Source organism: Channa argus, chromosome 7 (genome assembly GCF_033026475.1).
Source record: "Channa argus isolate prfri chromosome 7, Channa argus male v1.0, whole genome shotgun sequence".
Lineage (NCBI taxonomy): Eukaryota > Metazoa > Chordata > Actinopteri > Anabantiformes > Channidae > Channa > Channa argus.
Window position 1 is genome coordinate 23,936,530 of NC_090203.1, and position 18,500 is coordinate 23,955,029.

At 39.1% G+C, this 18,500-nt stretch overlaps 1 protein-coding gene across 1 annotated transcript in view; it reads right to left on the reverse strand.

The window, feature by feature from the left end:
- tsnare1 (T-SNARE Domain Containing 1) overlaps nucleotides 1-18,500 on the reverse strand; it is a 153,865-nt gene that overhangs the window by 108,456 nt on the left and 26,909 nt on the right. Inside the window, exon 2 of the mRNA XM_067511473.1 lies at nucleotides 6,642-6,763. Coding sequence (XP_067367574.1) covers nucleotides 6,642-6,726 — 85 coding nt within the window. The 5' untranslated portion in view covers nucleotides 6,727-6,763. The remainder of the gene's footprint in view (nucleotides 1-6,641; nucleotides 6,764-18,500) is intronic.

Below are 18,500 nucleotides of genomic sequence, written 5' to 3' on the forward strand. Positions count from 1 at the left end.
CACACTACATTTGAAGCCAAGTCACTGCTGCTTTATTATAAAATAAAGGTTGGGACTGAAAAACCTGAACCACAATACGGCTTACAGGCTTTCACCAACTACGTCAGTCATGAACAAGGAGAATCAACATGTTAGTCAAGTTTTATAGATGGCAGGTGTGTGTGAGTAGTGTGTGGGATCAAAATAATGGGCTTCAAATTTATGTATCATTTATCAAGTCATACTTATATAAGTCCATATATTTAACCTGTATTAAAGCATGTGTGTCAAGTTTACTGTTATTAAATTGTTTATGCTCCTTACTCCTCCAGAGTAGGCCTTTGTTCCACCCTGGCCTGAAAAGGCTCGTTAAGGGAGGTGGGAACAGGGTGGAGTCATCAAGATTTAACGATTACGATGCTAACTCCCTAAACCCCTAAGATGGGGGTCGTTAGGTGTGGCCTCTTGGTGGATGTGTGAAGTGGTCTTGATCTTCCTGGGGATGAATGAAAGGGCGGCATGAAAAATGGGTGACAGGTTGTGCCTGAGGCCTCCTCTTCTGTTGAAAGGATTCTCCATGTGAACATAAATGGCTTCATATACTCTCATACCATTTGTCTTCTCTCTCTAAAATGTGGACATTGTCATCCTCAAAAGAGTGTCCTTTGTCCTTCAGGTGTAGGTACACTGCTGATTGTGGTCCTGAGGTGTTGCTTCTCCTGTGCTGGGCCTTCCTCTTGTGTTGATGCTGTTGGGTTTCTGTTGTTTGTAGAGCTCTGAGCACTCAGCTCTGCACTGGCCTGCATACAATACGTTGCTCTTCTTGTGATTAGGTGTTTGAGACAAAGACTCATCCACCTGAAAGACCAGAGTGTTGGCGGGTTTGAGCCTATTCAGGCCAGGGTGGAACAAAGCCTACTCTGGGGGATAAAAACTCTGTTCCCGAGCCACTTTATTCAGACTGAAGAAGCTGCTTGGATATGTAGCGAACCTTTTCTAACCAAGGAAAAGAAGTCTAGTTGATATGATTCAACCTTCGGACAACCAAACCTGGATGACTGAGAATCTTCACGGAAACATACAGAGCATGCTGGCTTTGTTACAATGTAGAAGCAGCAGCTTTGCAGCTAGTTAAACTTTTCCAGTTGAAAAGACGAGGAGACGTAGTATATTTCTTTTATTTGCATTTACTGTAGCTGCACTGTCAATTGTAAAAAATACAAACAGTTTAATCAGAATTTCCGATGGTAGTGCAAACAAAATACTCAAATGAACTAAACTAAGTAAATTAGTAAAGACATCATTCTCAGCCAAAAACCAAAAAAAACTTACTCATAAGATATAAATCAATGGAAAATATAACTTTACAACGTTGCCGCTAGCATCTTTGAAGTGGATGTTTATGGATGCAAAACTACATGTGCAAACATGGCATGTTTGTTCTAAATATGGCTTCAAGTAACATACACAGGAAGTGACATCATTGTGGTACTTTACTGGTGGCATTGCTTCAAGAATGCATTTCTTTTATCAGCCCCAGTTATTATCCGCAGTCCACAGTACTGAATCCTACTGTCTGTGGATGCAGAAACAGCTTCTTGGTGTGCACCAGTTTTAAACCTGGTCTTTAGGGTTTTTTTTCTTTCCTCCTCTTTATCCATGCAGCTCATCAATGTCGTGCTGGACAAACTACACACATGCTCTTGGCAGAAATTCCTTTAACATTGTAATGTTTTTTTAAATCACTTGGATTTGTCTACTGTGAGTTCTTATAGTTTTTATTCACCATGGGTTGCTGTCATGTTTGTGCACCTAATTATTGGGCTTGGTTTTGGTCTCCGATCAGCTAAAGCAGCTCCTGTGGAGTCTCTCTCATTTTAACACGGAGCTTGGTGACTTTTACACGCAATGATTTATAAAACAAATGAGTTATCCAGCTATTGTCTCTTGTAGCCTAATTTTAGGATCCTTTCTCAACTGACCACAGTTCATATGCATCTAAAACTGCACGTCAGACCTGAACATGCACTAAGTTTGAGTTTATCAGGATTATGTAAAATATGTCTATAAATTTGACTCAACGTGGACCTGTTTCCTCTTTTCTCTCCCTTTTTTTTTTTTACTGTGCTGTTTCTTCCTCCAGGCTCTCAGCTGTGATCAAAGTACTACTATTCATTCCACACTTGATTTAATATGATACTGTGTATCTAACAATTAGTTGAGTGTTGTTTAACACAATTAATTCTGGTCTAATCCAATGATAAGAAATAATTTAGAGCTGTTCATCCAGAATGATCGCTGTTTAGTAAACTACTGAAGAGTTCACAGCTATCATCCACGTGAACACAAGTTCCTTACTTTAAAAATTCTGGCCGGTCTCAGCTGTTATGTGTGCTTCATGAGCTCTACAGCGTGTGCCAGTGTTTCTGGTTTGTTTCTGTTTTCTCTCACTCACAAATCTACAGTCATGGCAAAATTTCCCTTACAAACTTTTCTCTGATGGTGCTGGGGAGAGTACAGGGTAGGTAACCATGGAGATGGCCTCACACCTGAGAGGTGAAAATCGCAGTGATAACTTTATTCAAATATGAAGAAAAAAAAAAACTCAACTTTAGAAAAGCAGTTGTGCTTGTTTTCCTCCCCTGTATCTCCTCATTGTCCCATTTCAGTTTAGTTTTCAGAATAACAACTGACCAGCGTGGTGGATTTAATCAAACTCTTGACTATTCAACAGAGAGAGAGCTACTAAAAGTGCAAATCCATTTAAAATTTGGTCAAGGATCAGATTTACCAAGCTTTCTGCTTGCATGAGATAATGAGAATAATGTCTAACAGCAATGAACTGAGAGTAGAACCCTCCCTCTCCCACCTCACCTATGTTTGTTACAGCACCTCCTGTTCACAGCACAAATTGCGCAGCTGAGAGGCCGAGGAGACAATTAGCCTATACTCACACAATATAAAACACATTGTTTCCTTTTGGTTTGCTTTTATTTGATGAGTCAAAGACACTAACTCCTGTTTTTCAGGGAAAGAAATTGAGACCAGATTTGATTTGATATTAATTTCTATTAGGTGTTTCTATTACCATGCTGGAGCAAACCATGTCGACTCACTGCCACCTTTTCTCTGAGTGAGGAAACAGAAGAGGCTTCGGAAGAGAGGCTCACTTTTTTGCTCACTGTGAGGAGAAAGAATGCGTGGGTTTCTTCCGGGTACTCTGGTTTCCTCCCACAGTCCACAGACATACGTGTTAAGACAATTGGTGACTCTAAATCGCCTGCAGGTATAAATATGTGTGACAATGATTGTCTTACTGTGTTTGTCTCTCTGAGTTGGTGACCTGAACAGGATAAGCAGTTGCAGATTAAGGATGGATGTTTAGTAGACACCCTATGAAATTAGGTGAAATCTTTCTGGTAAATTTCGTTGTGTATTTTGAGCTGAGGTGACCTATGTGTGTTACTTCCAAAAATGTCATCCGTGTTTGAATCAAAGTTTTTTAAAACACATCATTTATCTTTCCCTCATTAATGTGCATGGTTGTTCCAGAGCTATTCAAATGTACTTTGTTCTGCCCAAAACATGAAACATTAGTTCACTGTCCTCATTTTCTTATTTATCTTTATTTCTAGTCTCAGTTCATCTGTGAATCCTCTCTCTCTCTGACACACACACACACACACACACACACGCACACACATCTACACACACACACACACACACACACACACGCACGCACACACACACACCTCCAGTTTGGCTCGGAACATGTTTTGCCTCAGGGGTTTTTGTCTTGCTCCTACCCCATTACAAGGCTAATGAAAGCAGTGAGAGGATCAAATCCAATGAAGCTGCTTTTCACACTGCTTAACCCTTATGAACGGCTGTGACCTCTGTGCAAGAGCGCGTGCACACACATACACACACACACAAAGCAATTAGTATAGTATATAGTATAATAGTTACATTTATCTGAGATATGCATATGCAGTATATCATAAAGGAAATACCGAGTTCATTCAGGTTCATGTATGAAAAAGTATTAAAAAATGCCACATTGGTTTGTACAGCACTGATTTGTGCACTGGTTGCATGTAATTGTGATTATTGCATGTGTATTTTTACTCATGTACCTCCAGTGTTGATTGCGTGAATTATTCATTTCTTTATGAATAATAAATGTTTTGTGACGTCTGCAACACCTGATTCTGATTACATGCTTGTACTGTAAGTAGCTAAATAAAAATGCATGGAACTTTCAGAAAACCACAGTGTTGACAAAGTGCACATTTCATTCTGATTCATTCACTTAATTCGTTCATACTGTCATTTCTGTACTGTGGCCAGTACATCCATTTCCCCACATCCAGTTCAGATAAAGCCCTGGCAGCGTTCATTAACTCAGGGGTGGACACTCACTCCTATGGACAGAAGGAACCTATTCCAAATTGGACACTGAAGCCCAACTGGTGGAAAAAAAAAACATGGTTGTTGGGCATCTGTTCAACTTTACCCACCGCATGTCCCCTCTGCAGCAGAGAATGTTGGGTAACAACTATGAAACTACTAACTTCTTCTATTTGATTGATTTGGCCCAACTTCGGCTCATCTTGCAATATCCTTGGCTCTGTAGGAATAATTACATGTTGACCAGATCTGAGACCCTATTATGAGGTGGAGCCTACACTGCATTGCTGTCAGAAATAATAGGACTGCGTACAAATTTAGGACCTATCAAAGGAGGGTCACAAAGGCAAACAATCTTCTGCAGGTACAGGTCGAAAAAACAGGCCTAAGGCAAAAAAAAAAACAAAAAACTAACACATTGCACTTCAGGCTCCCAGCAAGTCCAAAAGCAATTTCTTGATCTAACACAGATCTTTGTCAGGCATTGTCAAACAGGTATAACAGAAAAAGCAAAACACTTATAAGCACAGATACATCACTCAGGTGATTCTAGTCGGAATGATTGGTTTGTAATTCAGCCAAGAAGGACAAATTAGAAGAAACTTAAACACTGTCTGATACTCAGCTAAACAGAGATGCCACTACAAAGGGAAAAAATTCAGAGAAGTTGTACAAAAATGTATTTACTCTCCACTAATTTTCACTGCTTTCAAACTGCTTTAAAGGACAACCATCAGGCGAGTGGGGCCAGTGGAACTGTGTTTAACAAGCCTAGTAGCCATTCTGAATAGCTAGTTATTCCTTGTGGACTCACTTTTGCCAGTTTCTGAACACATATCTTTGTCAACCTTGGCATCCTAATTTTTTTTGCAAGACCAGGCCAAAAGCTGAAATGTAACTTTCACGTCTTACCCAAGTTTCAGAAACCTCCATATTATGTCCTCCAAGGTAAAACGTGTTAACTGGTCCACATCAGCACCACCCAAACAAATTTAGTGTTTTTTTTCTCTAACAACAACTTTGCACGGCACATCATCTACAACCCACTTAAATTCTCTCACCTGCTCTAATTTCCTGGTTGATTAATGTTACATGCAGTGATAGTTTCTTTATCAATCTCCCTCAAATTTTAGGGCACTTCATTCAAAACCCAAGAAGGCGTACAAAACTCATCATGAGACAAACCAAACGTCATCATGATCACGTTAGCAGAACTCAGAATCCTGTGACCTTTGACCTTAAAGTACATTCAAAGAACAACATCGTCATAACTCACATGGACATCTTTAACTCAGACTTTAAATTTAATAGCAACCCTGATCGTTGGAGTTCCTCCTTCTTTGCCAGTGACAACCTACTCTAGGACCAACTACCCAATGTCAGTGGCAAGAAATGGCTTAGCAGCCTCTCCACCTTCCACTACTATGCAGTAAGGCGACCATCCCCCTTTTCCCATTATGACCACATTCTACATTGGTGCCATTGAAAGTACTGTCTGGTATGGAAACTGCTCCTTATACAGAAGTGCAGCAGAAAAGATCATTGACACCTATCTCCTATTACTACAGAAGACAATTCAGGTGCAATGTGCCCACAAAACTACCAAAATCCCAGGCACAGGAGCATCCATGCCAAGACCACCAGATTTCTGAACAGTTTCTTCCCCCAGATTGTGAGAGCAGCGAAAGCACAGTATACTACGCCCTAAACACTACTATACTATTCTCACACTGAGTATCATCTTGTTCCTTAAAATCACATAATCTTGTTTTTATGTGTACTTCGGATTCTATATGCCTTATGTTTTGAGCCTTATGTTATATTGATGCCTTATGGCGCAGTGTGGACCTAGTGCATATGCCTGTGCATATATTGGCAGTACAATAAAGCTTCTTGAATCTTGTATCTAAAGAGAGGCATCAGATAGCCTGACATATTTAGTAAAATATATACATTATTATTATGCTTCTCACATGATTCCACCAATCAAAAGGTCTCAGTACCAACTAACAAAATCTTTTATATGCAGTGTCATATATGTATTTACTGTATTTCAAGCCACAACCCAACATATTAAAGCACACACTAAGTGAAGATGTGTGGTTGTGCTAAGCGTAAGGTCAAAGGCAGCTGAGAGCTTTACCCACTACAGCGGCCTGTCTGAAAGAACCTTTATAGCTTAGATGTTATCAGTGAGATGGCAGCTATAGTAAGAATAAATGAGTGTTGTGAAAATCATAATTTGATCTTACCCACTGGCTGGTAGCCCTGCCTTGTAGGACCTCCAAATGGGTTGCGACTACCAAAGTAGCTCCCATCAATGGACCCATATGACATTCTGTCCAACAGTTAGTGGTATTTCTGCTGCAGGTGCCTGGGTAAGGAACAAATAACTGGAATAAATCATCACAAATTATTTGCATTTTGACAACCTAAAAATCAAACATGATTAGTAAAAAGCAAAAGTGAGGGGGTTGAAATTTTCGGGTTAAACATTTTACAATGTTACTTTGAAATTTTAAAATATTTTTTTACATTTTTATTCCCAAAGAGTAGTAAAATGTTCAGTGTTGAAGTTATTTGACAGAGTTGATCACATCAGTGTTATTCAACTCCGTAAACAGGGGAGGGAACTATTTTTAAGATTCATTAGAACAAAAAGTGGTCAAGAAATAATTTTCTGGGTCAGAGACATAGTACGTTTAGCTCATTTACTGTGGAACACATAGTAAAAAAATGTTTTCACTGAACACATACTGTAGAAGCCCCCCTACAAATTTAAGTTGGTGGCTTTAGGGTTTCACAGACCCGAAGACAATAATCGTAAAAATTGCAGCTAAACATGGGAAGACCTGACACTACATGTATAAATGCATCAACATATGAATAAAGATTGAAAAAGAGATTATACATTTTTTGCATGTTAAAGCTAAAATGTATAGCTGCTGTGTTTTTAAGTTATAAAGTATTAATCTTTTTTTCCATGAAATTAGAATAAGAATATTGTAACTTAATTGTGGCCTTTGTTTATTTTCAGGTATTTTTATATTTGCTTATGTTTTATTTTAAAACCAAATTTGGCACACATCAATATAATTTAGTATATCCTAGTGTTGTTTGTGCTAACATTAATCATTAAACACATTTCTTTTAACTGCTGTCATCACTCAAGTATACTGGTTGCATCTTCTGATGTGCTCAGGACCAATTGGTGAAAAATACAATATTATTCAATTGGACAGATTTATACTATGTAGTCAAACATTTAACTTTGTACTCAATTCCCAAAGACAAAATTGATATTGAGAGCAAAATGAGAAGATGTATAAGAAAACTCCTTTAACTCCTTTAAACCCTGATTGATGTTATGGGCTTTCTCTATAATTTCATAAGGTCATAAACGTTGAGATGACTTTTCTAGTGAATTGGTGCTCTATAAATAAAACGGAACTGAACTGTAGTGATTGGTTCTTTGTCCTGTGTTGTAATGACCACTGCATTGAATAAGGGCAGCTACCGTGGCCTGAACATCAAGCAATAATTGGTGTTTGAGCATTGCATGAATATATTAGAGATTTACTACCCAACATATACCGTATTTGTATTCCCACAGAGCACTGCTATGTGCTGTGTGGGGGTGTGTTTCAGTTGAGTGAAGGAATTGGACCAGTTTAAGGCATCAAACGTGCATGAGTGAATATTATGAAGTTAGTATTTGGTATGTGAATCCATAGCCAACTTATGGAGACTATATAACTATATATGCAGAGGAGGTCACAGAATACTCATCTGTATACTTCCCGAAAGGTCAAGTCATCATGTGCACGTGTTTTCCTCGCGGCCAAAGACACACAGATGACACTCAAATCAACAAATCTCTCTTAGCGCCTCAGCATCTCTTTCAAAGGTCACAACATGATAGTGGTCAAGTGGCCAATGCTCTTTTCCCCACCGTGAAAGACAAGCATTCAGACAAGCAGGAGAATGTGATTACACTCCAGGCTCATTGTGCTTCCTATTGTTGTGCTGGAACCAGTGAATCCATGCGACCTATAGGACTGACATTACAGAATAGGACAGAGGAGCGGCCAGAGATTTGACATCCACACATTACACGAATTCACTGGGCCACGAGAATGTTTAATCGGATTAGTTTTCATTGAGAAGGGAGATTAATTACTTTTGGCAGTCCATAAACAATCTTCACTCTGCCTGATTTGAAGCCCAGTGACTGTGCCCCACATCCCTCTGAAGTGTGGACACGCACCACCTCTATCTGCAAATGAGATGCACACTTATTTATGTATGTTCACGTCTGCTTGCACATTTGAGTAAAATTCCCCTTTACCACTATGTGGTTCCTTCTGCACTTAGACGTTCACATAAGTGGAGATTGAGGTCAAAGTGGTAACAAAACCTTTACATGTATAGGTATAAAATGGTATGTTGCAGTATCAATATTCAGGAATGTGATGTCATCAACCTGAAAAGTCAAAGTAGGATCACTACAATGCAGATAATTTCACACAAATTAGCCAAGATCTTTGTATTTTTGCTTCCCATTGTTAAATAAATAGTCAATAATATTCACATAAAAACAATATTCAAACACACTCTGCCAGCTACCATAATGGTGTACAGTTTATGTGTAGTTCTTCTTAGTGTTATAAATGCTGTAAATGTTGTAAATGACAGGACTTGTGGTGGAGGTGCAGAGACCAAGGAAGAAAACTGGTCAGAACTGAGAGAGCTTGGGTTGTGACAAGGTGAGGTGGGGGTACGGGATGAAGCGAGGCTTGTTGACTGCATAGAGCAAAAGGGAAAGAGGTAGGGGTGGAAGTGCTCTGGAAGTGCCCCAAATGGTCTGGGGAGGGTGTTGTCCTCTGTAAGAGCGATAGGTCCTGCGGTTGCGGAGGGGAACAGGAAACATATAGTAGAATTACACAGGCTTTGTGGAGAAGAATAGGCTTAATAGAGAAAGGATGAAATGTCCTACGATGTCCTTGCACAGTGGACTCTACAGGTAGACTCTCAGGTCTTTACGCAAATAGGTCTTCACACAAGGAGGGCTGAGGCTTGAGACGCTGACAGGTGCCTTTAACATCTACCTTTGTTAGATGATCAGTTCTTAACATTACTAACAGAATAAATCCACAAACTCAACAAAAACGTCAGAAAACCAACTACTCTGGTAACAAATAAGCAAATATTAAACAGCACTCACTTGTTCACTTATTGTTGTGTCGTCTGTCCTAGTTTACATTTAGTGCACACCGTTTTTTTTTTAACATCAGTTGTGATATAAGAGCAGAAATGGATTTTGTTCCATCCATCAGTGTTGTGGTTAGTTTCTAATAGGGAAAAAAATGCTCTTCAATCTGTACTGCTAATGTGTTTTCTTACTACATCAAATTCAACTCATTCACATAAAAGGTGCTGATATTCTATTAAAATATTCATATGTTTAACAACAGCTGAGCTGTTCTCAATTGCGCAAGCAATTCATGTATCATTAACAACCTTATGTTCAATTGTATTTGGAAAGCAGCTGTGATTGTTATTGTTTACTGTCGTCATATATTTAAAAATGTATGTTTTATTGTTTTTTATCTGTTGAATTGATTTGTGGTTTCAGTCAAAAATGTTTTTCATTTTATTTGTACTGTTAGTATCTATATCGCACTGTGTGTGCTAACAGGTACTAAAAGCTATAATGCTAGGGACTATTACCTAAATGGGAAAGAGTAGAAAAGTCATAGGTCTTGTGCCATGAATGCATCTGACTTAAGAGCTTGTATGTATTGTAAATGGTAAATGTAAATGTTCTGCACTTATATAGTGCTTTTCTACCTATTGGCACTCAAAGCACTTTACACTGCTTCTTATTCATCCATTCACACTCCCAATCACACACACACATTCATACACCGATGAGGGAGCTGCTATGCAACTGGCCAACACTCACCGAGAGCAACTAAGTTGGGGTTCAGTGTCTTGCTCAAGGACACTTTGACATGTGACCAGAGGAGCTGGGGATTGAACCAACAACTGGAGATTGGTGGACAATGGCTCTACCTTCCTGTGCCACAGTCGCCCCCTTATTGTGAGATGGGTGAACTGTTTAACATCAGTTAGTTCTTCTTTTATGAAGGTTCTATTACTATTAACATGCGTGTTTGTATGTGCATATTTATGTGAACAATTATTCCTCTAAAGTTTTGGACAGGACAAATTTTTAGTAACATAAAAGATGAATTGATGTATTCATCCCGTTTTACCTGCAATATATTTCCACAGTGTTTCAACAAGAAAAATGGCATTATGAGAAATTAAAATGAAGGATGTCTCATTTACCCATTTACACTCACACACACAAACAAACACATATATTGATGGAGCAGCTTGAGGTTCAGTGAGGTTCAGGCCACATCCAACATATGGACAGCAGTAGCTGAGGATCGAACCGCCGACTGAATGATTGCTGGAGCCCTCTACCTCTCTACCTCCTGAGACAGCTGCTTCTTTAGCTGACAAGTCTGCACAACTGAGATTTTCCAATAAGGAGACACTGGGGGCCCTAAAATATTCCAAAAATATACCCACAACTTGAGTTAAGTTTCCCAGTGGTTCAGAAACTTTAATTAATCTAATAATTCAGCAGAGACATTTCTCTACACGTTACATACTACACTTATACAGTGTTTTCTTCCTGGACAAAGCACTTTCTTACTCACACACACATACACACACACACCAATGACAGATGGCATTCAGCATACTTTGACATGTACAGATTTTAGGAGCTCACGATTGAACCACCATCTCAGAGGCATAATTACATAACTTGCGTGTTTGAAAATGTAACATAACATGTAGGTAATCAAGGCTGTTTCTTTTTGCTGACAAGCTAATAAGAAAATAATAAAATGAATACATTTGGCTGTTTTTATAGAACAATGTGTTACCAGCATACATAATATCTCACTAGCCTGAATGTAAAACAGTATATTTTTTCTTGTAGTATATTCAAATACAAATTAAGCTGTAAAATGGATTTGCAATGTAAACAGCATCTGTGCTTAATGGCTACCAACAGCTATTTCCATTCCACAGTTTGCAAATAAAAACACGCCATTTTTTTATGATTTTAAAAGGGGATGGGGCGACCATATCTTATGTGTATTTGTTTGGGTGACGAGAGAGTTGAGGGACTGATGTATAAGTGCTTCATTACTGAAAAGAGTTCACCTATTATCACAACTAAACTAAAACGTAAATAAAAATCTAAAATGCTTGGGGGAAATAAACACATTTTAAAGAGACAGCGCAGTAAAAACTAATTTGGGTCGCAAGATATTTCCCTATCACACAAAGTGACACTTTTAAATGGTCACAGTCCTTCGTCGCAGAGAAAAAAACGGGCCCTTACAACACTAACCAGTAGAAGTGAGGTTAGAGCGATGTGCACCCCAGTGTGACACTGCAGGACACAGAAAGATGGTAAATACAGGCCTGGCAGAGCACAGTGACTGCATCCACAGCTACTCACCACCCCCACTGGTTTTCATTCAGTCCCCCACTCCTTTCACAGCTGTCATTATCAGCAACACAAGGCTTAGCTTAGCCAGAGCAGGCAACTGAGCAGAAATAAGCCTACACCCTGGACACAAATGCTACATTTATCACAAACAAACAAGGGCCAACCTGAGGCAGGACTGTGTGTGAGTGTGTATGACTGATATGGATTTTTTTTGAATGCTGATATCATTATTTGTAGATGGAAGTGAACAATGAAATTCCTGTTGTTCAATATTTTCACATCCTCATCTAATCACCCGGGATGTTTTTCGTGTTTTCTTTAATCATAATTGTGTGGAAAAGGCTTAAAGTCATGCAGGAATTTAAATTGACGCCTTTGTTTTTCAGGAAATTTAACAATTCTGTTTTAACTACATAACTGATAGTAACCAAAGAGCTGGTCAGTGCTCAGCTGAGAAATGCTGTTCTGCGAAACAAAGAGGATAGTGCATGTTAGCACACCACTGGTGTGCAGGGTTACACGGAAAACAATAGGAACTGCTGTTTTGAAATACATGTGTGTTACCAATAAGCCATTTAGCCTATGAGTCGACAACTGTTCTGCTGACCACCTCCTTCTGCTCCCTTCATCCTAAAGCGCCTCAGATCTTTAAAAGTGGTGCCAAAGTGACATTACCCCACCTGCATCTTTATCTCTTCAGGAAGCTTAAAGGACGGTCAAACAATGACATGCAGGTTTGGTACCTTTTACCTTGGGCAGACATTACTCAGTCTGCTGTGTAAACTCCCACTATATGTTTTAAATCGGCTTTCTTTCTCCCTCACAATCTCCAACTTTACTGTTCACACTGTACCGCTCAGTCAGTTGCCTGCGATGAACCTCACACTCACACTGTATTCAAAACACGATGGATTTCTTAGTGTTGATCAAATGAGACAAATATGCCTTTACTTGAAGAATGAGAACAAGAAGGTGAGAATGAATGAATGAATGAATAGGGAGCTATGGTCCAAAATTGTTTATATATCCTCACTCCTGTTATTACATTTTAAGCAAAGAGGCTTGTAAAGAATCAGAATCATGGAACTGCTTCAAGATGGTTGAACTAAACTTCTGACACGCCAGAAATCCAACCAATTGATTGTGGATCACTGGTCATTTAGGTGAATTATTGGGCCTGGGACTCTGTTCACACTGCAATTCAAACTGCTACTAGTTGGGTCAAATTGAGCAAAGCATTGGGCAACACTGGATCAGAGCTAGTATTGGAAGGAATCTGTACAGTGTCTGCTTTAGACAGGATGGTGAGGGGGCATACTGGCACTGTAAACCTGCCTTGAATGGCAAAAGGTTGAAATGGTAAAAGGAATTACAGTCATAGAGAAAGAAATATTGACCAGAAACACCAAAAAGGGTGCAATATTGACAGATGACTGCCTCCCTATGGCACAGTGTTGGTCACATACAGTAAGAGAGTAACAACAAAAAAACAACCCATATTATTGTAAAGGTTGGGGGATTTGTTGCTCTTTCACTCTTAAGCCACTTTCACACATGCACTGGAATATTGATATTATCCCGACCTTGTCTAGAAGTTGTGTACGTGAGAAGGCAAATGTCCGAATGAGACGTTAGTTTCAAATACATCTCTCTGGAATGAAATTTAGATTATATGGAATGAAACTCGAGAATATGGAACGAAAGTCTGAATATGGAACAAAAGTCTGAATATAAAAAACAAAAGTCTGAATATATGGAACGAAAGTCTAAATATATGGAACGAAAGTCTGAATATATGAAACAAAAGTCTGAATATATTAAATGAAAACTGACGTTATCAACACGCTGGCGCCATCATGTGTTTTCACATGCTGCTGAGATACGCATTGTGCGCTCATGCCATCGGCTGCTCAGCTGGCTTCAAGCTGAAGCTTTTTTTCAGTCATCATCTAAGTACTTAACTAAGTTAAGACTGAGAGTGAGTTAAAACTGAGTTAACTAAGTAACTCATAAATTCCTTCAAGAATGATGGTCAAAGTTCTGCAATGTTTTGTTGAACAAGTTTACTTTTGCCTTTCTGTGTGGAGTCCAGAAACATGCATGTTAGGTTAATTGGTGAATCTAAAAATTGCCCATAGGTGTGAATGTAAGTGTGAATGGTTGTCTGTGTACGTCTCTCTGTGGCCCTGAGATAGACTGGCGATGTGTTTATGGTTCACCCCTTCTCTTGCCCTGTGACACAGCTGGGATATGCTTGAGCCCCCCCGCGACCCAAATACGGCAAGCGGTTACAGATAATGGATGGATGGATGATAACTGGTAACCAGTAAAATGTTGAGATAATAGAAAAATGATCCTCAAGGTGGCAAGATATATGCTCCCAATTACTAATGGCCTGTAGATTAAATATTTCAAAGAAATCTGCACCTTTAACAAAGTATTGATGTATTTCTGCTGATGCCACTCTGTTGTAAAATCACACATTCATTACAGTTGTATTACACCATAATGGCTACTGTTTTCTTGGTAAAGTTGATATTAATGGTAAATGGTTATATAGAACTTTTCTATCTTTTCTAACTATATCAAAGCTGCTTCTCATGCATCAGTTTATACTCACAATCAAACACAAAACAAACCAATGGGGGAGCTGCTTTGCAGCTGGCCTACACCCACACAGACTAAGTTGGGGTTCAGTGTCTTGCTCAAGGACACTTTGACATGCAAAGACAGGGATCGACCCAAAACACTACGGGATTGGTGGATGACCGATCTCCTGCGACACAGTTGCAATCTTTAATATTGCATAATATTATCTTTTAATCCATATATTCAGGGTTTGGTTCCATATTCTCAACCTTTAATAATATATTCCAAATGTCATTCCATATGTTCAGACTCATTCAAAATATTCAGACTTTCATTCCATTTTCTCAATATTGGCATTAAATTTTCTTACAAATTATTTCCTGAATGGCATAGATAGATAGAGAAGAGTTAGGGTTAAGATGACAGCCTTCCTGTAATTTACTGAACATACTAATGACTTAAATTATGATGGTAAGCAATTCATAATGGTTGTTTTGCTCTTGCTGAATTCAACCCAATGGCTTTGTAGATATTAAGAAATCAATCTTAATATGCAGACTGTGCACTGAACTCAATTCTCTTAGAAAAAGGTCATGCCAGACTTAAAGCTATTGTCTGTAAATTTAGCTTATTTAAAAAGGTACTGGCTACAAAAAGAAAGGGATTGTTTTAAAGCAAACACTAACCTGCGGCCTAATTTATTGTAGCCACAGTACTGTCAGTGGACTGGAATTACAGCAGTGGGATACGATGACTATTCACACTGTGTTTCTTTAAGACAGGAATGACCCTAATCAGCAAGGATCGTTTTGGCCAGTCGTCTCCTTCTGACATCCAAGACATTGTGATTCCCACATCTGATGGTGGTTCACTTTATAATTATCACTCACACACAATTCGATTAAATGACAGGTCATTGACTATATAAATGTTTTAGATATGATTCATTTACCAACCCAGAAATGTCTCTTGGGATTAGTCCACATTCCACAGAGTGCGGTAATGGTTCTCATTTAACTCTGATGTTCATCTATAGCCTCCAGCAAGTCGGACGGCTCTGAACCAGTAGTGTGGCAAAACAGAAATAGCAAATAGTTAAATTTTGATATGAAAATGTCTAGAGAACTCAACAATCAGAAGAAAGACGTACTGTCTCTAAATATATACCAAACTCTTCAAACATGACAACTAGAATGCATTTTTTTCCCATGCATTTCTCTGAAAGACTGTCTTAGTTATAATGAATCATGAAACAGACACAAAAAGAGTTGGAGGACAAGAAAATTTAAAGACACCTTCATGAAAATGTTGTCAAACCGTAACTAATGCACAGTTAATAAGGTATTTTTTTTTATACCTCAGTTATAAACCTTTATAAAGGTTGTGAGGTTGTGGACACGATTTGATCTGCTTTGTGCTAAATGCTAAATAGGCAAAGCTAACATGCTCAAAAAGACAATGGTGACATCCGGTTTCCTATTTATCCTGTTCCACAACTTAAGTGTGTTAAAACACAAAGGATCAATGCTAAAAATATAAATACAGCTTTAGGGGATCAGCAAAGTCACAGATTCATTCTCTCTGCAGTATTTATATTAAAAACTTTTTTCAGTTGTTTTTCCACAGTTCTAATATGCAAATTTATATTATGAGGAATAAAATCAGTTTTGACTGGCAAGTTCAGCTTGCTTTTTTTGCCCAGGCGCCACATAGCTGCATCATCATCCTCTAACTCCACCCCTTATACATAGGTCTTAATAACATAAGAACAAATCTTGAGCCAAAGGCAGCAGATGACTTTACTGGCAGTTCACCACAAACGGATATCAATCAATCATCAATACTTCGACTGTACGTGTGCACACAGTGTAACACATATGCAGCCACATGGTAGATTAGTATGACAGGATCAAAGGAAAGGATAGAAATCAAAAGGCAGTGCTTTGAGGCTCAGCACTCAACAGTAACCTCTTCAGAATAGAAAAGAAAGATGAATTGAAAAGCACAATCTCCATCTCTCACTCTCTCTCTCTCTAGTAGGAATGGTTCTCCTTCATCCTCTCTCTTTATTGTCACTTCTTCAGCTGACACAGCCAAACTTACGGATTGCTCATGTGTGTTTACTAAAGCCTCCTCCAGTTTGCAGTCTGATCTGAGGCCATTCCATCGACACTGCCTCCCTTTGAAAACAACCTTCAGCCTGGGGAGGAGGGGGGGGAAAAAAAAACCTCTGGGCAGTGAAATTGCCTTGTCACACAAAAAGGAGTCATTATTGAGATAAATCACCCCATTCTATTTCATAACTAAACTCTGCCTCAGCTTACCTTCCAGTGGCACCTGCCATGCAGGCTGAGCATCACATGCGCTTTAAAGACTGAAGCTGTGTCTGCCAGCGGTATTCACTACTGCCTCTGGTTGGTTTGGTTTGAAAGTATTATCTGCACCAACATTTTTCATTGGGTTGATAGGGCCCAAAGCTGAAACACTGACTATGTGGAACAAGGCAATAAAAATGTGCTATAGAAACCACTGTCTGAATGTGGTTCAGAAGCCTTCTAGCACACTAAACCTTTTTTTTTTTCTTATGTATCCACAAAAGGAGATTCATGCATAAACACATGGTTCCAGTCTCTATGTATCAGTTACTGTAGAACACATTTTCCTATGTTCCTGAAATAACTGCCACAACAGGTCCCACTGACCTTCACCGCTTCACAACTCTTAATAATAAACGCTTTAAACATGGCCCTGCCAAATTGTTTCCATGTCCCAAAATTCCCCAGCTTACATGGAAATATTCTTCTGATGTTGACATTTCGTGTCTGTAGCATTCTTTAAGTCAGAGGTCAGACACCTTGGTCCCTGCATTTGCCTATACCCGGCTTACACAGCACACCACCGCAAAGCTTCTTTAGTGTAGAGGCTGAGCAGTGTCGGTTCCTTGCACTGGAACTCACCTGACTGTGTAGTTGTGTTTTGAGCACAACACATTATTGTTTATGGGCATTGATTGTGTTTGTTGAAGGCATCCAGTTTTTGTGTGATGAGATGTTAGAAAAGAAACAGGGAGACTGCTTAAAATTGTTTAGGTGTAAGTAAAAACGAGGTGTTGTTGTGTCATAACTCATGAATGGTTGGGCAAAAGAAAAAAGCAGTTAATTTTCTCTTTTGGATGTCTTCATCCAAACGCTTTGACGTCAGTTCCCCTACAGTGGTTTCCAAAAAAGTCTGACTGCGACCATAATCATTAACATGTTGCACACAATGCACGATAACTTTACTTGAGTCTGAATGGTGGTATAAATGCGCCTTTTCTCCCAAATCATTGTTGGCTGAACTCAGAAAATAAACATAACTAAGCTTCACAATCCTTCACCCCTAAACCACAAGCCATATCCCTTCATACATAGTGGTTAAGGCAGAATGGCTGTCACTTCTTCGTGATTCATGATAAAGGAGGGTCAATGATTATCCCCAGCCCGTTCTCATTCCTGAGGCATCAAAAAGGCTCGCTTTGTCAAGAAGTTTCTGCGTTACATGCTGACGCTTAAGGTACCCGTTTGCGTCAGTGATTGACACTCTGGGCTTTCAGTGTACTTAATTAGAAACCCCAGTGCATCAATATTTGACGCCTAAATCAATGACATAAAATATGAAGTGAAACAGGCTCATAGGAAGGTGGACGGGGTGGTGGATGGTACAACAAGACACAGGACTTTTCCAAAAGAGACCGGGGATCGACTCTAGTGCGAGATGTTGTGCGCTTTATTGATTTTTTTTCACAACATGGTGCACGTGGTTACGACACACACATACTTCCTTACTATAGTGAAGTGTCCTAAAGTTTTTGTGCCTAACCCTAACTGTCCATATTGTTTCCTAAAGATGATTAAAAGCAGGACAATATATAAGTAGTGTGCATGTAACACAAGTCAACACGTTAAAGTCATGACACAGCGCAGTGATAGATATGTGTTTTGTA